The sequence below is a fragment of the Macaca thibetana genome, chromosome 6 (assembly GCF_024542745.1).
Source record: "Macaca thibetana thibetana isolate TM-01 chromosome 6, ASM2454274v1, whole genome shotgun sequence".
NCBI lineage: Eukaryota > Metazoa > Chordata > Mammalia > Primates > Cercopithecidae > Macaca > Macaca thibetana.
The window spans coordinates 137,019,342-137,043,989 of NC_065583.1; the positions used below are offsets into that span (position 1 = coordinate 137,019,342).

At 43.2% G+C, this 24,648-nt stretch overlaps 1 protein-coding gene across 2 annotated transcripts in view; it reads right to left on the bottom strand.

Annotated features, from left to right (window-relative positions):
• Window positions 1–6,441: 6,441 nt before the first annotated feature.
• UGT3A2 (UDP glycosyltransferase family 3 member A2) overlaps window positions 6,442–24,648 on the bottom strand; it is a 28,619-nt gene continuing 10,412 nt past the window's right edge. For both annotated transcript variants that reach the window (XM_050794516.1, XM_050794517.1), the window contains 5 exons: window positions 21,329–21,443; window positions 18,356–18,887; window positions 10,883–11,114; window positions 9,201–9,420; window positions 6,442–7,383 (listed from right to left, as the gene is read on the bottom strand). In XM_050794516.1, coding sequence (XP_050650473.1) covers window positions 7,107–7,383; window positions 9,201–9,420; window positions 10,883–11,114; window positions 18,356–18,887; window positions 21,329–21,443 — 1,376 coding nt within the window. In that variant the 3' untranslated portion in view covers window positions 6,442–7,106. The remainder of the gene's footprint in view (window positions 7,384–9,200; window positions 9,421–10,882; window positions 11,115–18,355; window positions 18,888–21,328; window positions 21,444–24,648) is intronic.

The window sequence follows — 24,648 nt, forward strand, 5'->3', positions numbered from 1 at the left end:
TCTCCAGACTGTCACCAAAGGTCCCTAATGCTTTCGTGTCATTTTCCTGTCATCAAAGTTTTGATCTCCAAGGACTTTTTCTCAGAATTTTCATATGCAATGTAGACCGTCTCTTCCTGGGCATACATTTAACTCATCTGTAGGCCATCCATAGTCCTTTTCTCTTTCCCTACACTGCAGGACAGTTCTCTAGATGGCCTTGGGCTGATTCAGTTCTCCTATCATGTCTCTCTTGTAGATCTCAAGAATAATTGTAGAATAGTATACTGGGAATGAAACATCTTGAGACCGGGAGGAGCTGACTGGGACAGCCCAGGCTCTGTTCCCATGCCCCCACCTCTAGAACAGGATGTCCTTCACTCTTTAGCCCAGTATGTCACGTTGCCTTCAGGTATAAAACCCAGGCTGGGCTGCTTTCTGGGGTCTCTCATCTGCTGCGCAAGTGTGGCGCGCTAAATGGAGATTCCGTCAACAATGGGCAGCTTTCCTGAGCTGTGGGGAATCAGCTCCCAGTGAATCTAGGCCTCCTTGCTGCCTATCTGTAAGTAATAAACCCACTTCATGTCGCTTGCTAGAGGTGAAGGCTGGGTTCTGTCTCACTGGACTCAGATAAGTTACTAACCCGTGCACAGTGAACCTGTTTAACAAAGTTGGCACAGCAAGCATGGCTCGGTCTGACAGAAGCATGGCTTATTAGTGAAACAGGAGGGGTGATACCCCACCGTTTCTAACACATGGTGGAAAGGCCAATCTGGGTTGCAGGGTCTGAACATGCATCTGGAAGTTTTCTGAGGACAGAACAGTGAGAAGTGGAACAAAAGTCACCCACAAAGATGTGAAAGAGCTGGCTGCATGAACACAGGCAGCAGAAAGGGATGTGGAAACGTGACTGCAGCTCATAATCCTCTGGTTTGGGGGCACTTATGTAATCACTCATTACTGGGGCCAGCAACTTCCAGGAGTGGGAACTCAGCAGCAGCCTGAGGCACTTGAGAGGGAACAGGAAAGACAGTCTCAGATGATCCCTGAGGTCTCTGAGTGAGAACGCACACGAGATGTGGGACCTGACCAAGAGGGAGACTTTCTTTTCAAAAGGCAGATACGGAGAAAGTCCAGGGAAGTCTCACACAGCGTGGTTAGTGTGGTTGTTTGATAAAGGGATAATGCAGACCCAAATGTCTGGCTGGATGGTACAATTAGGGGTAAGGTTAAGGTCTCCAGGTGCCCACCCGACACCAGTGGTCCTATACTGCTGTCAAGCATAAAAGGAGGAAAGAGAGAAAAAATTAAACTGATGACATGAGGAAGTTTTAGGACAAACACAGTGACTGAAGGTGCTTATCTGCTTTGGATGAGGCTTTTTGTGCCATTTTGTGTGGCAACGACTGCGGTTCCTACCCTGAGTGCATTGTTACAGGCATTGACATGTTGGCTGCTCTGGTACAGAACATCACTGCTGCCTGAGAGGCTCTGCCCCTCACAGCCAAGAATTTAAGCCTTAACAATGGGACATATCCACTCCTGCCTGTCACCTAAGCTACCCAAGTCCCAGTGGGTTATTCAACAAAAGCCGTACTGCATAGTGAGTGCAGAATTCCACATTGCTTTGTTAATTCTGGATTCGATACAAAACATTCTATTGCAATGTAACAGCCCAATTTGACTGGTCAAAAAGGCCTCAGGGCATGAAGACTAACAGTGGACTGTTGCAGGCTGAATGCCAAGGCCACTTGGCATTTCTTGGTTTACAGATGGCTCTGGAAAACTACAAGCAGATGGGGTCTCTTGTGGTTTCCCAGATGTAATTTACAGATGGCTAGCCAGTGAATGGCCATGTCTTGACTTATATAGGACATAGATGTTCTGCCCAGGCCAACCTCACACAATGGTGATGGCCATGCCAGTCACCCCTGCTACCATATCTTAATACATACTTTTTGACCGACGGGCTGTTCACTATCAGGTCAGGAAAATGGCAACCGAGTGACTGAACTATTAAAGAACCTCTGCGTGGGAACAAAGAGTACAACCAGCTTGCTGCCTAAAAGGGAGAAATATCTGTCACTTGTGTGGATGCTGGGACTACCATGGCCACCCATGAAAAGAATTTATATCATCTTTTTGGATATACTGCAGGACTTCACTCTGACCAAGGAACAGTCTGATAGTGGGATAGCACCCCTATCCGAGTAGGGCAGTAAGGACACCAAACACTGCTCTCCAGGGCCAGGGAAGCACAGACCTGAGTGCGTGTCGGGAGACACTGGGCTTGGTGAGGGTAGAGGTGGATCAGGCAGCTGCTTGATTAGGCTGCACCTGTGAAATCCCAGTCACAATATTCTCAACCATTCTTTTTCCTTTCTCCCTTTAGAATGCACCTCCCAGGGGTGGATTGTGGTTTGGGCCTCCATAGTACCCCAGACAGGGCTTACGAAATCTAACCTGGAGCTAATGCTTCCGCTGTTAACTCCCCTATATGGAGTCTCATAGAGTAATGGATAGGACCAAGGAATACTACCGTGCACAGGTCCCTCTATCGGCTCCAGGGACATCTGATCTTTCCAGTCAGGTGAGTGGTGTTTTCAGACATGTCAAGTTTTTACAGGGTGTTTCCTCCCTTTCTGGACTGGAAAACAGAGGCTGACAGGTCTGGGTTAAGCAACAAGGGCAGTGGGTGCCAAAGAGATAGTAGCCTCTGGACTGGGTGCTGCACCAACTGAGACCAGCTCCTATCCAATAGGTAGGGAACACGAGATACTCCAGAAGGGGTGGGGGTGGGGCACCAACCTGTCATTCTATTTTCTCCACAAGGACATGGCAGCAGAGGCCTGGAAGCACAATGCCTTCTTTAGGTCCTCCCAAGCTGTGGTCACCATGGGTGATATGGGTTGGATCTGTGTCCCCACCAAATCTTATGTTGAAATGCAATCCCCAGTGTTGGAGGTGCCACCCAGTGGGAAGTGTTTGGGTGTTGGGGGAAGATCCCTCAAGGCTTGGTGCTGGCCTCACGATAGTTAGTGAGTTCTCACAAGATCTGGTTGTTGTCAAGTGTGGCACCTCCCTCCACCCTCTCACTCCTGCTTTTGCCATGTGAAGTGTCTGCTCCCGCTTCAACTTCTGCCCTGAGTGAAAATTTCCTGAGGCCTCCCCAGAAGCAGATGTTGATGCCATGTTTCCTGTGAAACCTGCAGAATCATAAGCCAATTGCATTTTTTTCTTGTAAGTTACCCAGTCTCAGGTATTCCTTCATAGTGATGCAGGAATGGCCTAATACAGTGGGTCAACTGATGAACTGTTGGATCAGCCACCCTGTACCTTATTCTGTTGCAGACCACAGTGGCCCTCTCATCCTGCCATGAAAAGGAACCAGAGGTGCCCTGTTTCAGCTTAATTGACCTAAGGTGGCAAAATGTCATGACCACAATTAGTAAAACCTTGGTGGGCTAACAATTTAACACACTACTTTCTTTTTTTCTTTTTCTTTTTTTTTTTTAGACAGAGTCTAAAATCATGCCACTGCACCCAGGCTAGAGTGCAGTGGCATGATCTCAACTCACTGCAACCTCTGCCTCCTGGGTTCAGGCAATTCTCCTGCATAAGCCTCCCAAGTAGCTGGGATTACAGGCGCCCACCTGTATTTTTAGTAGAGATAGGGTTTCGCCATATTGGCCAGGCTGGTTTTGAACTCCTGCCCTCTGGTGATCCACACACCTCAGCCTCCCAAAGCGCTGAGATTACAGGCATGAGCCACTGTGCCCAGTCTGACACACTACTTTTATTTGATTACACAAAAGATAAGTGTCCCAGTGGCAATGATGAAAACAAGGACTGCAATAATGCTAGCCCTTTCTGAAGGGACCTTATAAACAAGAGTGTAGGGGTGAAACTGAGCTCATGCAACTATGACTTAGCTGCAAATGGCTGTGCCTCCATACCCATGAGTAGGCCACTGAACAATAAAACGGGATAAAGGGTGCTATGTACACCTGAGAGCTACATATTTCTTTATGGGCAGTCTGAAGGTGACCCAAGAATGGGATGAGCAATGTCTGTGCCTGGAAATCTAGTGGATGGTAGGGTCCTGCATGCTGGGGGTGCCCCTATATACAACTCCTGGGAATGAGATTCATCACTGGGCCAGCAGACTAAAGCTGTACACCTGGCCAACTAGAGGTATATCAGAAGGTATAAGTGACTCTGGGTTTACATTATGAGATCTATAATAGCATGCATAGGAGTCAGCACTCCTAAATAAATGATCATAAGCCTGTCCCTGACCATGGCAGATGTTGCTTCCTTTCCTGCCACTGCTTTGGTAGCCCAGCAGACATCCTTCAACTCTCTTGGGAAGATTATTTTAGACAACAGAATCGCTCTAGACCACCTTTTAGCCCAACTGGGAAGAGTGTATGCAACTGCCAATAACTCCTGCTATACCTGGATAAACAACTCAGGTACTGCTGAAACGCAGATAGAGAAGATCTGATTGCAGACAGTGGGGCCACTGAAAGAATCTTCTCTGAGCCCTTTAGCAACTTCTAACCTCGATGCCAGGATCCCAGGCTAGGTTACTGCCCATGCAGGCCTGCTCATCCTCCTTGTGGTATAGTCCCCTCGGGCATGGTGAAAAGTATTGTAGCTACGGTTTGCAGGTCACAAGAATAATACAGAATGTGCTGGATCAGCTACATCTGGATATAGGGAGGGTCTGGCTGAAACAGACAGGGCTCTGTTCCAGTCCCCCCAAAACAGGAGGTCTTTCCGCACTGTAGCGCAGTATGTCATGCTGTCCCTGAGGTATAAAACCAGGGCGGGCTGCTTCCCTGTGTGCCTCAGCTGTGGTGCAAGTGGGGCACAGGCAGATGAGATGCTGTCCACCCTGGGGAAGTCCCTGAGCCTTGGGGGATCAGCTGGCAATGAATCCTGGACTTCTGTTGTCCCTTGCCGCCGATCTATAATAACAGGTGCACTTCATCTAACTCGTGTGTGGAGAGATGATCTGTCTCACTATACTCAGAAAAACTGGGAACCAGAACACAGAGAGCCTGCTTCACAAGCACAGTATTTACAGACTCATTAGTGCTCATAAAAGCTGGCAGCAGGATTTCGGGAGGGAGCTCCGCTGCAATCTGGAGTTTCATCTCTTGGGAAGTTATGGGTTCTGTGGGTGTTATGTGCTCTTCTTGTTTATCACACATGCAGCATTTCATTACATGCAGATTGTGGAGGCCCCAGAAGGGAAAAGTCCCCGTGGTGTGCTCCTTCCTCCATCCTGATACCAACCTACACATTTTCTAAACCTTAATGGCAGTCAAAAGGGAGGAGGTTAGCGAAGAGTGGGAAGGCTTCACATGGAAACAGTAAACATGAATGCTAAGATTAATTCTAGCACCTATTAGTAAGCTTAAAGCCTCCATTCTCCCATACATGTGGGGACATTTTCATATGGATACATACCTCCTACTCATTAGTACAAAATCCTTTGCACCAGCCAGTTACGGTGGCTCACGTCTGTAATCCCAGTACTTTGGGAGGTCGAGGCAAGCAGATCACCAGAGGTAGGAAGTTTGAGACCAGCCTGACCAACATGGAGAAACCCCGTCTCTACTAAAACCACAAAATTAGCTGGGGGTGATGGTGCATGCTTATAATCCCAGCTACTCGGGAGGCTGAGGCAGGAGAATAGCTTGAAACCCAGAGGCAGACGTTGCGGTGAGCCGAGATCATGCCTTTGCACTCTACTCCAGCCTGGACAAGAGCGAAACTCCATCTAAAAAAAAAAAAAAAAAAAAAAAAAAAAAAATCCTTTGCACTGAGGACTTCAGAGCCACACTGGCTGAAAAGAGTCAATTTGCAAATCATATTTTCTACAGAACACTAAATAGGGTGTCTTTTACTCTTCTTATATTACTTAAGGTTTAGTGCCCATTGGTTTGTGGTAATGGTCCCTCAAAGAACAACACACAGTCCTGTCCTTGGAACCACAGCTACAGTTGCATTCCCCCTTCTCATCTACATGGACCTGGGGCTCCATGATTGAAATCATCTGCTCTGGCTGCCTACCTCGGCATCCCTATCACACTTAGAAAGTCATTGAAGCCAATTCAGTGATTCCGTAAGTCCAGCCAGACACTGTAACCAGGAAACAGAAGTGTTTCTTTATCAGCCCGCCCATGATTGCTTGCTGCTTACTTGCATGAATATAGGTCAAGACTAAATAGCAAAACAATCTGGTTCAACAGGTCAAGCATTCTGGAGGATTTGGGGCCACTTTTCCCATTCTTCAGACCCTACAGGTTGGCTAACCCTCCACTCACTTCCCGCTGCCTTCATCCTGGCCAGTGCCAGTGCACAGACGTGCCTCATTCCCCGATAGCCTTGAGTAGCCAGATGACAGAATTCTGGGCAACTAGAACAGTAATCTCTTGGTCAAATGTTTAGTGAGGTCGCAAGGAGATAATTCTGTGAACTTTTACTTTTCAGGAAATCTGGAAACCTACAGTCTCCATGCCTGATCAGCAAAGGAGCTCTCTGTGGGCACCAGAGACAGGGACCCAATGTGGAGACCTGCAAGCGTGTGTCTGGCCCTGAACTCTCAAGCACAGGACAGGGTTCCTGAGCATTGAAGAGAATATGTGGGAGAACAGAACAGAAACGGAAAGAACATGCGAGATGTCTTTCTCGGTGTTATTCTATGACAGATGGTGACTGAAAGAGGCTGAGAAGATCTGGACAGGGAGTCTGGAATGGTCAGGCTGTGATTCAGAGAGGCGCATGAGAAGGAAGGTGGATTTTAAGGCTGGAAATCTGAGGGTCAGTGGTCCAAGTCACTTAGAGACAGAATCACAGCACAGCCCTTGCTGATGGCAAACAAAGGAGGACAAGAGGACTGAAAAGAATTCTGCTGACAGGCAGGAGCTAGTAAGGATGAGTTTGTAGCAAAATTAGCAAGTGGAGAGGATGATTTTTGGCGATTTTTCCTGTTCTTCAAGAAAACAGGAGATAACTAGAAGGACCGGAGAACAGGGTTGCCAGAACTAGTGGGAAGCCCCCGAGAAATGGTGACATCACCCACCAAACAGACTCCGCCAAGGCCACATCTGGCCTTATGTCTCCTTCACCTTTCTAGCCCCACACAGCCACCAGACAGCTATACCCAGCAGCTTCCCACAAAGCCATAGAGTGCCCAGAGTGAGCCCCAGCAGAAACACAAAAACATCAAGCAGGTACTGCTCATGCCAGGGCTGCTGGAAGACATAGGGCTTGAGGTGAGTCGCCCCCCCTGTCTGGAGGATGTGGTCAATCCAGCCCACAAGCCGCTGTGTGGGGCTGAGCGGGTGGGAGCGCAGGATGATGCTGGCAGCCACTGCTGCAGACTTGTACCTGTGGAGAGAGACAGAGAGCAGGCATTACTAATGTGACCTCACAAGAGTTAGAATGTGTGATCCGTTCTATATGATGCACGAAAGACTAAGTTTCAAGGAAATTTTGTTGGCTTTGCCGTAATTTATCTGGGTCCCCTTGAAATTTAATCATGACACCTACATGCAAAGATCTATGCACAATGCTGAAAGTCTCAAACTTCAAAAAAGTGACTAAGTCCACAAAGACTAGCGCCTACTCCAAGGAGGTTTATGATGTACCCTAGGAAAATTATATATGATGTAATTTTTATATATATACATGTAGCACCTCCATTGTGCCAGTCTCTAGATGGGGTGACAAATCTCACTGTAGGGAATGTCAGGCACAAGCTAAAGCCTACACATTCCTGCACCATCAGAACGTCATGTTGACCAGGGCTGACTTCCTGGGCTGCAGGCTGCATATTTGTACCACATACTTAGTAGCATCCTGTACTTGGTTTCACCATGTCGAAGTTCTCAAACTTTATAATAGGAGGCTCCACATTTTTATTTTACACCATGTCCTACAAATTGTGAAGCTGGCCCTAGTTATGTACAATGTCTGAGGACCATCCCAGCTCAGAATGGTCATTTTGGGTCTAGGTCATTGAAAAACCCAATGAAAGTTACAAACACATTTTTCAGAAAATGACCATCGGCAATACATGAAATTGCAAATATATACAACTGATCTGAAGTTAACCAACCCATGGAATTTAATGACTCTTCTAGGGCTAAGAACCACGAGCTATGTGGTTGTTTTAAGTCATCTAGCGAGAATTGCTGAGTGTCTCCTAATACATGTTAAGCCTTGAGGTCTGATTTTGGTTTGTGCCCTTGAAACTCCAATAAATTATTCAGTGCCTTTCACTTATTACATGAGGTGTATTTTTCTCTTCACATGAGATCACTGTGCTGGATATGTAGTTAGTTACCTTGGAGGTCACTGGGCCCCTTCTATTGCCTCACTTAACTAAAACTCATTAACCATTTACTTTGTGGCACACCATGTGCTAGGCACTAAGAAGACAGCAGAAAACAAGAGACACATGCTGCTGTCCTCATTAAGCTAACTCTCCAGTCTCTGGTTGGAAGGTGAGGGGGACAAATAATAAATGAAAACATAAGCCAGGCATGGTGGCTTATGTGATCCCAGCTACTTAGGAGGCTGAAGCGGGAGGATCATTTGAGCCCAGGAGTTTGAGACCAGCCTGGGCAACATAGACTCTGTAAATAAACACGTAAATAACTGAGGTAATTGCAGACCTTAAAAAGTGTTAAGAAGGAAATGATATAATGGAGGTGGGTGAGAGAAGAGGTTACTTAGGACTGTCGGAGGTGAACTCTAAGAAGAAATGGGTTGGAGATGAGACCGGAATGTGACGAAGGAGCCAGTATGTGAAGAGGCAGCACCACAAACAAAAGGCCAAGGGGGAGAAGAGTGTGGAGTATTTGGGGAACGGAAAGGCAATCTCCTGCCTCAATTGGAATCCCGCTGACCTGAATTCCAATTGACCTGAAATACAGCTCACAGAGACCCTGTGCACATAGTCCAGGTTCTCCAAAATGAAAAGGTAGGAAATGATTCTTAACATCTAACTTAAATGCTCTAGTCTTGCTCTCAGAGGACACAGGTCAGCTGTTGGCATCACGCACATATTATCCCATGTCCCAGAAAATACAGTTTTAATCTAAAGTAAAACAAAGCAAAACCAAGGAAACAGACTCCCACAGTACCCTTAGTGTTTTTGCCTTCGTTCATCATTACGACCACAACCCCAGAGAGCTGCATACCTCTTGTCTTCCATGATTTGTTTCATCTTAAGAGCCAATGTCTCTGCCTTGAGCTTCTTTAACTGAATAGAGACACCAAAGTTTTTGGCTTCTACTCGGACCATGTTTTCAGGCTGGTCTCCAAAGAGAGGGATCCCCACCATGGGCACACCATGCTGAATGGCCTCCATTATGCTATTCTGCCCGCCATGGGTGACAAACAGACGGATGCTGGGGTGAGCTGTTGTAAATAAGAAAGAGAGTGGGACACTTCAGGATGAAAAATTCAAGATATCAGGCAGAGATGAAGGGGATAAGAAAGTGCCAAGTGGATCTAGCGGTGTGTTGGAGACATTGTATCTAATGACTGTGCTTGGGACACATCCAAGGTTACAGTTCCAAGATACAAGATTCCAAGCATTGTTATCAAATGGAAACATCTTCCCTCAGCCAGAAACTCAGCTAAGGCTTAGAATTGAGTGACTTCTGTAGAGAAGAGTGTTAAGCAAGGGATCCATCTCTATCTGTCCATCCATTCTTCCTTCTCTCTGTCCTCCCTGTGCCTCTCTTTGCTCCTCTCATCTGTATTCTGTGTGTCTCTCTGTTTCTGCCTCCTCTGTCTGTCTATCATGAGCCCTCTTTTATCCACTGACAGCTAATTTCCCTTTTCTTGTATTTCTGACATATTTGTTGACAGCACAACTCATGTGTCACTCATAAAACTTGTATTGACTGTATGGTGTCCTCAATTATATGAGAAGCCCCTTGAAAGTAGACTGGATCTTTCACCTCTGTATTTCCAGTTCCTGTCTTTCCATGCCAGCATTACTTAGAGCTAACTAAAGTGATTGTTGATAATGACAAGCACATCTCAACCTGGGTCACTCAACTGCAATGTGCATCAGACTCCTTGTCTCTTCTTTGAAATGGGAGGCATATGCCCGGCCCCAGAATTTTAAAATATATATTTACAGAAGTAGGACCAGGAATCTACTTCTTAAATTGCCCAGATTCTTTTGAGCCATAATCTTGGTTATGAATCTCTGCTCTAGTCAGTGTCTATGGCAACACTTGGCATGGAGAAAACCTGTTGGGGGTGAGGGAGCTCTCTAGTCCCAGATGATTCAGTAGACCAAATCACCAACTGTGAAGTTGCTAAGCCTGGCACACAGGTATGTTGGCACATCCTAAAGACATCATCGGCATTAATCTTGTGATGGTAGAAATTGCTCAGACCCTTAGTAAATGAAGAGGATGTGTCCATATTTATGTGTGGATGTGTGTTTGTGTAAGTCCATGTGGCCAAACTGGTGCTCACAAAGTCACTAAAGCGAGTGGCAACTCTCCCAATCCCTGGTATATACATTCAGAGTTGATGGGTTGTCTTTAATTTTGTTTGGGTGACCTTGTCCAAGACCAAATGCAGTAGGGTTAAAGAGACTTGAGAGGAATATCACATAGGACTGCAGACAACAGGTCTGGGATAGAAAAGAATGAAGGAAAGATGGCTGCTTTGACATCTGATCCCATTGGAAGTATAGCCTTGTTTCCCAAGAACTCCAACTGGCTGCTACTTTTCTGTCCACTGAGCCTCACCTGTGCCATTCAACAGTGGGTACAAATGTCCAGCTAAAGGTCAGAGCCCAGATGAGCCCCAAAGACAGGTCAGTGGAAGGAGAAGAGCAGTCCTGGGCAGCCCTTACCCAGGAGGTCACTCTGAGGAAGCCAGTCCACAATTTTCACATTTGCAGCCAGCTGGACTTCTTTGGGCCAATGAGAACACTGGCACTTCCATATCACCCCTTGGGGTAGGTAGGCAAAGGCATTGTTCATCTCCTTGAAGATTTCCGGATTCTGACAGGTGTTCACCATGGAGCCCAAGGTCACGAGGACAAAACCAGAGTCCCCAAACTTGGCAATGAAGTTCTCCAAGTCCTAGAGAAAGATTACCAAGGTAAAGAGGTGACAAAATTATTGGTGAAAGCCTAGTTGACCAGAAAATGAAAGCCAGACTATTTAGTAACACAGTGCCCTGTCCTCACTGTCCCAAAGCTATTATTATAGCTCCTAGGATAGCGCAATACTAGCTGCACTGTGGTCACATCCTTTGTGTTGGTGAGAACATCTTTCTTCTTGAAGTGCTGACCCTACTATCAGGGCCTTTCTTGACCTTCCACCCATTATAGGCTCAGGGAGTCACAGGAGTTTTCCAAGGTCAGACTAGAGGTAATAGTATCTGGAAGAGTACTAGTAGGTGGCCAGGGTCCAACATGAGGAGTGGGATTTCTGGAGGCTGGAATGGAGAAGCTGGGAGAACACCTCCGTTGCAGGCAGAAATGGTGGCAGAATAGGGTAAGGCTCCTCTCCATCTACACAAAATGTACCATTTTAGTGTGTTTTCCTCTAATGTTTTATGATCGTCTTGGTCACTGATCTTTTTGTACATACTTCATCCTCTACCTCAGTAGTTCACCCACAGGACTGCAGATTATAACCACAGAGAAAGATTTTTTAAAAGCAGCAATGCTATAGGGAGGTGGAGCCAGATGGCAGAAGAGAACCCTGAAGTGATTGTGCCCCCCACAGGAATACCAAATTAACAGCTATCCACAAGAAAACACCTTCAAAAGAACAACAACAACAACAAAAATCAGGTGAGCAATCACCATTCCTGGTTTTAACATCATACCGAGGAAAGTGGCACTGAGAAGGTAGGAACGACAGTCTTCAATTACCATGTGGTGCAGAGAGAGAATCTGTGTGCTTAGGGGAGGCAGAGCACAGAGGCTATAGACTTTGCACTGGAGGTCAGTGCTCTGCAGTCACAGAGCAAAGCAACACAGGGAAGAATTCAGCTGGCACCCATGCAGGGAGCATTTAGACCAGCCCTTGCTAGAAGGGAATCATCCACCTCAGCAGTAGGGACCTGAGTGCTGGTTAGACCAACCACCGCAGGCTAAAGTGCTCTGGGGTTCTAAATAAACTTGAAAGGCAATCTAGGCCACAGGAACTAAAATTCCTGGAGTGCACATGACCTTGTGAGACATCAGCCAGGGCAGCCAAAGGAGTGCTTGTGTCGCCCCTCCCCCAACTCCAGGCAGGGCAGCCCACAGCTCCAGGAGAGACTCCTTCCTTGAGAAGAGGAGAGAGAAGAGTTAAAAAGTCTTTGTCTTGCAATTTGGGTACTAGTTTAGCTGCAGTAAAATTAAGCATCAAGGAGAATCCTAACATCTCCACATCTAGGCCTTAGCTCCTGGACAACATTGCTAGACATGCCCTGGGTCAGATGAGTACTTACTGCCCTGAAGGGAGAGACCTAAGCCTGGCAGGATTCACCACCTGCTAATTCAAAAGCCCTTGGGCCTAAAATAAACATCAGCAGTAGCCAGGCAGTACTTCTCACAGGCCTGGGGTGGGGTGGCCACAGGTGAGACTCCTGCTTTAGGAAGGGAGGGAAGAGAGTAAGTAGATCCCTGCAATTCCCAATTCCAGGACCCAGTTCCCAGACAGAATTCTTAGACCCAACCTGGGCCAGAAGGGAACCTGCTGCCCTAAAGGGAAAGGTATAGGCTTGGAAGAATTCACCACCTGTTGACTAAAGAGCTCTTGAGCCTTGAATAAACATCAGCAGTAACCAGGCAATAGTTATCATAGGTCTTGGACGAGGTTCAGTGCTGTGTTTGGTTTCAAGCATAATCCAGCACAATTTCAGTGGAGGTGGTCATGAGAGTGTTTGTGTCACCCCTCCCCCAACTCCAGGCAGCTTAGCACAGGGAGAGAGAGAACCTCTGTTGGTATATGGGAAAGTAAGAGAAGAGAATCAGAGACTCTGCCTGGTAATCCAAGGAATTCTCCTGGCTCTTACCTAAGACCACCAAGGTGGTATTTCTACAAGGCTGCAAGAGTCAGCATGTCTGGGCTTGGAGTGCCCCCTAATGCAGACACAGGTGCAGTGACACATAAAACTTACCAAGATTATTCCATGAAGAAATCCTGAACCTGAACAGACCAATAACAAGTAACGAGACTGAAGTTGTAATAAAAAGTCTCCTAGCAAAGAAAAGCCTAGGACCCAATGGCATCAATGCTGAATTTTACCAAACATTTAAAGAACTAATACCAATCCTACTCAAACTATTCTAAAAAACATAGAAGAGAAGTGAATAAAAGGCCTGTATTACCTTTACACCAAAACCAGACAAATACACATCGGAAAAAGGAAACTACAGGCTAATATCTCTGATGAACATTAAGGCAAAAATCCTTGACAAAATATAGCAAACCAAAATCAACAACACATTAAAAAGATCATTCATCATGACCAAGGGGGATTTATCCGAGGGATTCAAGGATTGTTCAACATATGCAAATCAATCAATGTGATTCATCATATCAACAGAATGAAGAAAAAAAAACATATGATCATATCAATTGATGCTGAAAAAGCATTCAATAAAATTCAAAGTCCCTTCATGATAAAAACCCTAAAAAAACTGAGTGTAGAAGAAACGTACCTCAACACAATAAAAGCCATATATGACACACCCAAAGTTAGTATCACACTGAATGGGGAAAAACTGAACACCATTCCTCTAACATGACAAGGATGCCCACTTTTACCACTGTTATTCAACATAGTATTGGAAGTTCTAGCTAGAGCAATCAGAAAAGAGAAAGAAACAAAGGGCAGTTAAATTGGAAAGGGAGAAGTTAAATTATGCTAGTTTGCAAATTATATAATCTTATATTTGGAAAAACCTAAAGACTCTACCAAAATAACTATTAGAACTGATCCACAAATTCAGTAAAGTTGCAGGACACAAAATCAATATATGTAAATCAGTGGCATTTCTATATGCCAACAGTGAATAATCTGAAAAAGAAATCAAGAAAGTAATTTCATTTACAATGCCCACAAACAAAATAAAATACCTAGCAATGAAGTTAAACAAAGAAGTAAAAGATCTCTCCAGTGAAAACTATAAAGCATCAATGCAATTATTTGAAGAAGACATTTTAAAAACTGGAAAGCTATTCCACGTTAATGCACTGGAAGAATCGATATTGTTAAAATGTGCATACCACCCAAAGCAATCCACAGATTCAATTCAGTCTCTATAAAAATACCAATCACATCCTTCACAGAAGGAGGAAAAATAATCCTAAAATGTATATGGAACCACAAAAGACCCAGAATAGCCAATGCCATCCCAAGCAAAAAGAACAAAACTGGAAGAATCACATTACCTGATTTCAAGCTATACTATAAGACTATAGTAACCAAAACTGTATGGTACTGGCATAAAAAAAGACACATAGACCAACAGAACAGAATAGACAACCCAGCAATAAATCCATACATCTGCGGTGAACTTATTTTTGACAAGGGTGCCAAGAACATAAGGACAGTCTCTTCAATGAATGGTGCTAAAAAAAACTAGATATGAATATGCAGAAGAATAAAACTAGACCCCTATATCTCATCATATACAAAAATCAAATCAAAATGGAATAAAAGACTTAAATCTAACACTTTGGGAGGCCGAGGCAGGTGGATTGCCTGAGGTCAGGAGTTCGAGACCAGCCCGGCCAACTTGGTGAAACCCCGTCTCTACTGAAAATACAAAAAGTTAGGTGGGCGCCTGTAATCCCAGCTGCTCGGGAGGCTGAGGCAGGATAATCGCTTGAATCCAGGAGGCAGAGGTTGCAGTGAGCCAAGATCGCACCATTGCACTCCAGCCTGGGCAACACGAGCAAAACTCAGTCTCAAAAAAAAAAAAAAGAAAAGAAAAGAAAAGAAAAAGACTGAAATCTAAGACCTCAAGCTATTAAACTACTAAAAGAAAACATTGGGGAAATGCTCCAGGATGTTGATCTGGGCGCACTTCTTTTTCTTGCGTAATACAGGCAACCAAGGGGAAAATGGACAAATGAGATCACATCAAGTTAGAAGTCTTCTATACAACAAAGGAAACTATCAATAAAGCAAAGAGATAACCCACGGAATGGGAAAAAATATGTGCAAATTCTTCTTCTGACAAAGGATTAATAACCAGAATACATAAAAGCTCAAACAACTCTGTGAGAAAAAAAAAAAAAATCTAATAACCTGATTAAAAAATAAAAGATCTGAATGGACATTTTTCAAAAGACATACAAATGACAAACAGGCATATAAAAGGTTTGCTCAACATCACTGATTACCACAGAAATGCAAATCAAACTACAATGAGATATTATCTCACCCCAGTTAAAATGGCTTTCATCCAAAAGACAGGCAATAACAAGGATGTGGAGAAAGAAAACTTGCACACTGTTTGTGGGAATTTAAATCAGTACAACCACTATGGAAAGCAGTTTAGAGGTTCATCAGAAAACTAAAACTAGAACTGCCATATGATTCAGCAATCTCACTGCTAGGTATATACCCAAAAGAAAAGAAGTCACTATACTGAAGAGATACCCACACTTCCGTGTTTATTGCTGCACTATTCGCTGTAGCCAAGATACAGAATTAATCTAAATGTCCAACATCAGATGAATGGATAAAGAAAATATAGTATATGTACATAATGGAGAACTCATCAGCCACAAAAAGAAAGGGATCCTGTCATTTGCAACAATATGGATGAAACTAGAGTATGTTATGTTAAGTGAACTAAGCCGGACACAGAAAGACAAACTGCATGTTCTCACTCATTTGTGGGAGCTAAAAATTAAAGCAATTAAACTCATGGAGATAGAGAGTAGAATGACTGTTACCAGAGCCTGGGATGGGGAAGTGGTATAGTTAATGGTACAAAAATATAGTTAGAATGTATAAGGTCCAGTGTTTGATAGCACAACAGGGTGACTACAGTCAACAATAATTTATAGTACATTTTCAAGTATTTAAAAGAATATAATTGGGATGTTTGTAACATAAAGAAGTGATCAATGCCTTGATGTGGTGGATTTAAAAAAAAATAAATAAAGCAGTAATGCTCTGTCCCAAAAGCAGGCCTGGGCAGCTTGTATCATAAAGTCCCCCAGGTAGTTCTTAACAAAGTTAGTGTTGTGAAAGGAAAATAAATCTCAGGATCCCCAAATCTAAGCCAAAGAGAAAAGTCAAGCTGGGAACTGCATCGGGCAAAATTGCCTCCCATTCCGTTCCTAAATAGGATAGCCACAGCTACAAAGATTTAAAAAAAAAAAAAAAAAAGCTGCATACCCCACTCACCATTTGCCCACAAGAAAATTCCTTGTGGACAAAGAGCAAACAGAACTCAAAAGCATCCGTCTGCTCGCCTGAGACAAATGTATTTTGGCTTGATTCCTCTGCCCTATTGTTTCACTAACCCAGACTAAGGTATAAGTGACTGTTTCTGTAAATTGTGCACTCAGTGAAAAGCTAATCAGAGACTCAAAAAAAATGCAATTGTTTGTCTCTTGTCTACCTATGACCTAGAATCCCCCTCTCCTGCTTTTCTGGACCAAACCAATGTTTACCTTAAACATATTGATTGGTGTCTCATGTCTCCCTAAAATGTATAAAACCAGCCTGTGCCCCAACCACCTTGGGCACATGTCGTCAGGACCTCCTGAAGCTGTCATGGATGCATCCTCAACCTTGGCAAATAAAGTTTCTCAATTGGTGAGACCAGTGTCATATATTTTGGGCTCACAGTATCCAATGTCTTAATTTTGTGTTTAGCACAATTTTGTCAATTCTTACTTCCAAATATTTCTTTGAACTCTGTCTGATTCTCTCTGCCCTACAAGTGCTCACTCCACCTCCCAACCCATCATTCTACTACGTGGTTCAGACTCTACTGGATTCCAGCCAGCATACCACTTACCATTCCTAAGGACTTCTTTAAAACAGCCTTGTCATCATTTTTATAATAACAAGGCAACATAAGACCATTATATAAAAATTGGAAAATGCAGAGAAGAAACATTATTTTTTTTTTAGTATATGTTGTTTCACAGTCATTACAACCCTTATTCCCATTGTTATCCTCTTAACAATGTCCTCTCCCTACTCCATGGTGGAGGCCTGATCCACCCACCTGCTAGCTAAGGTTTCTGGTAAATCCCCACAGTTTTACTCATGCAATTGAATATTCTACTCCACTAGTGTAGCCAGCGCCACCCAGGGAACCCAGCCTTATTGCCATCTCAATTACATCTCCACATATTGGGACTCCTGCTCCCCAACCTGGGGTGCTTTCCCTCTCAGCTCCATTCCTAAAACTTCCTGCCACCAATGCAAAGCCCATATCACCTATAGATCATTCCCCACCTCTTCCTGCTCACTCAATGCAAGTTAGAAGAGTGGACACTTGGGTGGCTGGAAAGCTCAGGCCCTCAGGGCCTCTGAAATACATGGTGGTGGGAAGGTCACCTACATCACCTGAGCTTCTATCCTCCTCCGTTTATAAAAATGAAGATGATCACACCTCCATACAGATGGAAGGATATTAAATATGATGACTTCTATAAAATGGGAACCCAGTGCTCAGAGGCAACAGGCAACCAACTCATCCTAGCTCTCCTCCCTTTGAAAAATTTCTGTAGCAGAGGTTCTGAGTTGTGAAACTGTGCTGTGCATTCAAATCACCTGGGCAGCACTTGCAAATTACAGTAGCAGGGGTCCACCCCAGAGAAATCAAGTCAGAAGATCTGGGTGGAGGCAGGAGCCAGGGCTCTACAGGCAGGGAACACTAGAGATACCACCGGCAGTTCTTGCTGTTGGTCCCATACAGACCCACCCTGCTTACTCCAAATCCATAGGGTTGTCATTTCACTGTAAGTATCTTATCTCCTTAACAATTCTTGCATGTAATGGGCACTAACTGCATGTTTATTGTACACATGATCATGCAAAATAAAAATGCAAACAAAAAATTGAAACTTTAATACATGGCTTATTTTATCAAGGCTAGGACTAGGGTGTGGCAAGAGAGGAGCCAGAGGAACCCATACAAAGATGCCCTTCATCTCAGGATGGTGCAAGGCCTAACATTATTACTTGCACAACCCTGAAACTCATCACTTCCTTTAAAAGCATGCCCTAGGTGCCTCCCTTGCCTATCCCTACTTCAGCCTCAGGATCCTACTGGCAGGTGGCAGCCATCAACTATGCACTGAAGGCCTCTGTGTGAATCCCAAACTGAATGCTGAGGGTCACTTACTTGTGGTACTGGTTTAATAGGTTTTTCCATCAAGCCTCCAACATAAACAGTGTTGGGAAGCAGAGGTCGAGCAAAATCAAAGGCAAAGTCAGAGTTAATGAACCACAACTCTGCTTTCAGTAGAAGATGAGACAAAACTGGCCTAGAGCCTTCTGGGAAATGCTCCTTGATGGCGTTGTCAAATGTAGACTGCATGTGCCATTGCCTCCTGCAGAAACTAAAGAACATCAGGAAATTCTTCACTCGGCCCCAGAAGTCCATGTGATCAGTCAGCAAGGAACGGAATACTGGAACATAAGACAAGGGGATTGGTAGCCCAAATTCCAAAGAGCCAAATGAGGTGGAAAGAATGGCCACAAATGGCTTACTGAGCTTCTCAGCAATCAAGAAAGGACAGTAGTCAAAAGTTTCAACTATCACCATGTCGAAGTTCTCATTCTTTAAGGAATCCATGATATCCTTTCTCCTTAAAAAATGATGGCACTGCAACGCCAAGTATTCTAGAACTTTTAATAAGTTTTCAAAATTTCCTCTGTAAGAAAAAAAATAATAAATATTCATGGGAAGTGTTAAATTTACAGTACATAAAAGTATCTTGAGATACAAAGAAAATATCCCAGGGAAGCAACAACCTTTCTAGCAGTCACCCACAAATTCAACCAGTTTCCCACAGATGCCCTCTGCCATAATTATCCTGGCTTAAATGTTTCTACTCCCTAGAGTTACCCTTCTTCCTTCCCCTTTTCTACCCTTATCCAAACCCCAACCACCATCAATGCCGACTCAAGGTCCTTCTACTCTGGGAGCCATCTCTCAGAGCAGCAGATCTCAGAGTTCTGTCTCCTTGATAAATTAGGGGACACTCTATTTAGCCCTCATTTACATACAGAGTGTTTATGAGTGATTTTCTTATTTATCCAACCAAATTGTGTAAGTAACTTGACGAAAGAGTTTATCAATATTGATTATATGTGCTATGTTTTAGCACTGTGTGCTTACATACGAGAGATTGCCTCAGTCAAGTTACTCTTTGATTATATTACAACCGAATATCTCAGCTGAAAATGAGAATTCCACCTTTTTATCCCTAGGAGTTAAGCAATGGAAAAAAATAAAAACAAAAGGAACCTGGTTTTTGAAACACATTGCTTTTTTCTTTATTATTCTTTCTTTCTTTATTATTTACTTTTATTTATTTTCATTTTACATATTTTTATATATTTATTTACATATTTGTTTACTTATTTACATTATAACTTTTAATTATTTATTATTATTATTTCTTTCCACCTCAATGCAGGCTGGGGTATTCAGGTAAGATAATGTCAAAGCTTTACTGACATATGCAAAGGGACGATTCTTTTGTAACATATTCCCAATAATGCCTGCATAGAATATGATCCTATTTTACAGAATTTGGGGGAAATAGATGAGGATGCCTAGGCCAGCTGCAATAAGTGCAAGAGCTCTAGATATCAGAGACCTACTGGCTGTATGGAAGACTAAGAGAATCAATTCCCTGACACACCTGTAACCCGTACACCACCGTACCATTGCCCTCCAGTTAGAGAAGGTCCCTCACTAGTGATATGCAGACTGACTGAAGTCATCCTCTGTTGTATATTTTTAAAGATTCATATAATAAAGGAAAAGTTGCCAAACATTTTTGAAAATTTCAGTAATGAACTGGGTGCAGTGGCTCACGCCTGTATCCCAGCAGTTTGGGAGGTCGAGGAGGGTGGATCACCCAAGGTTAGGAGTTTGGGACCAGCCTGGCGAACATGGTGAAACCCCGTCACTACTAATAATACAAAACTTAGCTGGGCATGGTGGCACACTCCTGTAATCCCAGCTACTTGGGAGGCTGAGGCAGGAGAATCGCTTGAACCCTGGAGGCAGAGGTTGCAGTGAGCCGAGATCGTGCCATTGCACTCCAGCCGGGGCGACAAGAGCAAAACTCCATCTCAAAAAAAAAAAAAAGCCAGTCATGTAGTAAAAATTTTTAGACTGTAGTTCATTAATCGTATTTAAAATTAAGCTAATAAATTAAAATATTTTAAGAATGCACTCTTAACCATACCTGTCCTTTAAAATATTAAACTGGATAAGAAGAGACAAGGCATATGCTTAAAATATATAACTAACTCTGCAAGATGATATAGGCTAAGTGTCAAATGAGTGGATTAGATCAGACGTATAGAGGAGAGAATGTGGTGTTCCAGCTCGGGGGAGGAGGGAGGCTTTATGGAAGAAGTCGGATTTAAGCACTATGTTGACTATTGAGTAGAATTTTCAAGGAAAGAAGAGTAGGTAAGGCCACTGCGATTAACAAAGATAGACATGGATTTCTGTGTTTCCTCTTTTATGTCTGAGATCAAAAAGTTATGTGTTTCTTCCCATCCAGATTAAGCAAAAGGAGTCAGTTTCATGTTTCATTTGTACCAGGTTGATTGCTTTTTTAAAGAACTTTGCATGACTGTATGTTCAGCTTCTACAAACCCAATGTTCATAAGCCTTCCCTTTATTTATGAATATATGCGAGAAGAAGGGAAGACAGTAAGTGGGAAAAGGTGACTCTAATTTTCCCACCAACAATGAAAAGTGGAGGAGTCTATCCCAATTTCTGTGTTGGGGATATTACAGACAATGATTGTAGGTGAAATGTTGCAAGGAAGTCCCAGAAGAAACAATTTCCCACTTTCTGCAGAAAAGCACTCATGCTTATAGTGTAAGAAAGACGGTATAAAGAAGAATGTCCAGGGACTTTACTGGATGATGTAGTATGTAGTACTCATCTACTCCCCTTATCATCTGCCTCTCCATCTATCAATCCATCCATCCATCCATTTGTCACTTTCTCTTATTAAAATAAAATCTCATTAAAATAAAATCCAAGTATCCATGCATCCATCCATTATTTGTATGACGAAAATAGTGACCCTTTGGTTCAAAGAATAAAAAAAAAAAAATTACCTGCCACCTAAAGTTTCTTCCAGAAAGAAATCAAAACTCTTCTTAAATTCTCTTTGATGATCTTCAGGTGCAAGCCAACTGATAACTTGATACGATTTTTCCTCCTTTTTAAAATCTAAGAAAACAGCAACAGGTTTTAAAAAAGTAAAATATGCTGCACAAAAGAGTAACATTAGCATAACAATACAGAAACTTACTTCAAAAATTATGTATGTATTTGAATGATTGCTTCTTTAAGTATTTTTAATGTATGCATTTATTTATTTTTGAGACAGAGTCTTGCTCTGTCATCTAGGCTGGAGTGCAATAGCACAATCCTAGCTCATTGCAGTCTCAGCTCCCTTACAAACCACTGGGATTACAGGTGTGAGCTATTGGTATAATTTGTATTTAAATACAGTACACATTTGTTTGATTCCAGAGTCTCTGTTCTTTCCGTTTTACAAAAACAATCATCTTTATTATTTAAAGTGATACATGCAAATAATTTTTAAATTCAGTCAAAAAGTACTAAAAGACTTCATTAAAAGAGTAGTCCCCTACATCCTGACTTGCCAGTTTGGCCCCTTCTTCATTACCCACGTGTAATAAGAAGTCTGACTCCATTTTCACTGTTTGCCTCTTGACAAATGTCAAGCCCCATTTCCCCTTCCCAACCCCATGCTTCATCTGAGCAAACTGGTAAGAAAACCCACACATACCTTCTCTCTTATCCCTGGTAGGAGTTTCAATCCATGAAAGTCAGGACAATGAAGGGAAATCCTCAGCTCATCCTACCTCTCCTCACAGTAAAAACTCAAGCCAGTCATCCCTCCCTGCTCTCTAAAGCCATTTTTCAGATTTGCCTGAGATCCTGTCCTGCTATTCTGAAAAAAAGAAAAAAAAAACCTCACCCTATGAGCCATAAACCTCTTATATCTTCTTAATACATGTGTGCCTTCATCACATCCAAATCAGATTTTGTGTGAGGATTGGGGTATATTAACACATAGTCCCACATATTAAGGTTCTCATACTCAACTTAATTGAAATGAAAGACTCTATCCAAGTATCTACTGGCAAATACTTTGCAGTCATAGACTTGGCTAGAATGTTCTCTTCCATGCTGATTTTTACAGGCTCTCAGCCACAGTGCATCTTTACCTTGGAAGAAACACAATGCATGGCTACCCACAGTGTACTTCAACAGCCCTACTACTGCCCACAATCTTTGCCAGCAAGAGCCACTGCTTCCAGCTTTCTCCAGGAGTACAGATATAACATTACACTGAGGGTGTCCTCCTCTGAGGAGATTCATTCACCACACTCATTTAAGACACAGAAACATTCAAAAAGGAGCTCATAAAGGGGATAAGCCATTGTCCCATGCAAAGTAGCAGACCCAGTCCCTCACTTAAACTCCAAAGGATCATTTGGTTAGTTGAAGGCCTCTCCATTCCCAATACTACCAAAAAAACAACTATTGAGCCTCTCTGTGCCCATAGTGTTACAAGCCCAACATCTTTTAGGCCTTTTTGCATTTTAAAGACAACATATTCCTTATTTATAAATTTTACTCAGGTCCATTCATGTTTATTACTTGAAAATCAGCCCACATTGCATAGGATCCCCTGTAACAGAAGGCTCCAGAATCTATCCAAGTTGCAGTACAGCAGGCTCTCTCATTAGTGCCCCCCAGGAACGCCTGCAATGTAAAGGCGTTAGCATCCTCCTTTCATGCCTCCTGGAGTTCTTCTGAGCACCTATCATGGCCGTTTCAGTTTCCTATTGCTGCTTTAACAAACTACAATAAACTTAGTGGCTTAAAATGACACAAGGTATTATCCTATAGTTCTGGAGATCAGAAGTCCAAAATGGATCTCATTAAAATAAAATCAAGGTGTGGGTGAGCTGCTTTTCTTCTGAAGGCTCTAGGGAACAATCCTTTTTCTTGCCCTTTCCAGCTTCTGAAGGCTACCCGCATCCCTGGCTCATGGCCCCCTTCCAACAGGCAATCACATCGCTCTAGTTTCTTCTTCCATCATTAATTCTTTAACTCTCCTACGATCTTCTCTCCTTTATAACAGGGGTGTCAAATCTTTTGGCTTCCCTGGGCCACACTGGAAGAAGAATTGTCTTGGGCCACACACAAAATACACTAATACTAACGATAGCTAATGAGCTAACAAAAAATTGCAAAAACAATCTCATAATGTTTTAAGAAAGTTTATGAATTTGTGTTGGGCCACATTCAGAGCTGTCCTAGGCCACATGCAGCTGGTGGGCCACCAGTTGGACAAATTTGCCTTATAAGAACTCTTGTAATTACATTGAACTCAGCTGGGTAATCCATGATAATCTCCCTGTCTCAAAATCCTTATATTAATCATATCTGCAAAGATCCTTTTGCCATGTAAAATAGCACACTCATAATTATAGGAATTTGAACACATATATCTTTGTGGGGCGGGGGGAGTAGCATTATTTGCCCACCGCAGTGTGTTCTCTAGATCCCAGACATTCATATACATCCCTCATGGAATGAAAATGTATTCATCCTGTCCCAACATCCACCAAAGTCTCAAACAATTATATCATCAATTCAAAGTGAAAAACCTCATCTAAAGCTCATCAGCTCAGAATTCCCAAATCACATCATCCAAATAATCTACAGCAAGCGTGGGTGAGAGTCTGGGTGTAATCCATTCAGTGAAACATTGCTCTCCTTCTGTGGTTCTATGAAACTAGGAAAAAATGACCTGCTTCCCAAAACCAAGAGTGGGACAGGCATAGGATACCAGTTATAGACATTATTCTAATGGGGGCAAAAAGGAAGTAAAAAAAAAAAAAAAATGAGGTGCCAGTCCCAAGACATTTAACTACAACTGGGCAAACAAAATTAGGTTTTAAGGACTGGGAATAATCCTGTGGTTTGGCTCAGCCTTCTGGGCTAGAAGCTCTGCCATCTGGGCTCATTGCTTCACCTTCAGAGTTATCCTCTGTTTTTCATGAAGCATTGCATGCGGTTACAGCTGAGTAGTTTGTCAGTTTAATTCCTACTTGCAGAATTTGGGGAGCTCAACAGCCCTCCTTCCTGTCATATTCTCCTCATACCTTTGAATCCAAATTGGCAGTGCTTCTGAAGGTATAAAATTCTTGGGTACTGGGGGGCTGAGGCAGGAGAATTGCTTAAACCCGGGAGGCGGAGCTTGCAGTGAGCTAAGATCACGCCGTGACACTCCAGCCGGGGCAACAACAGCGAGACTTAGTATCAAAAAAAAATATTCTTGGGTACCTTGTGACCCTCCTGGGTGTGTCATAGGAATTCACTCCGCTAGACA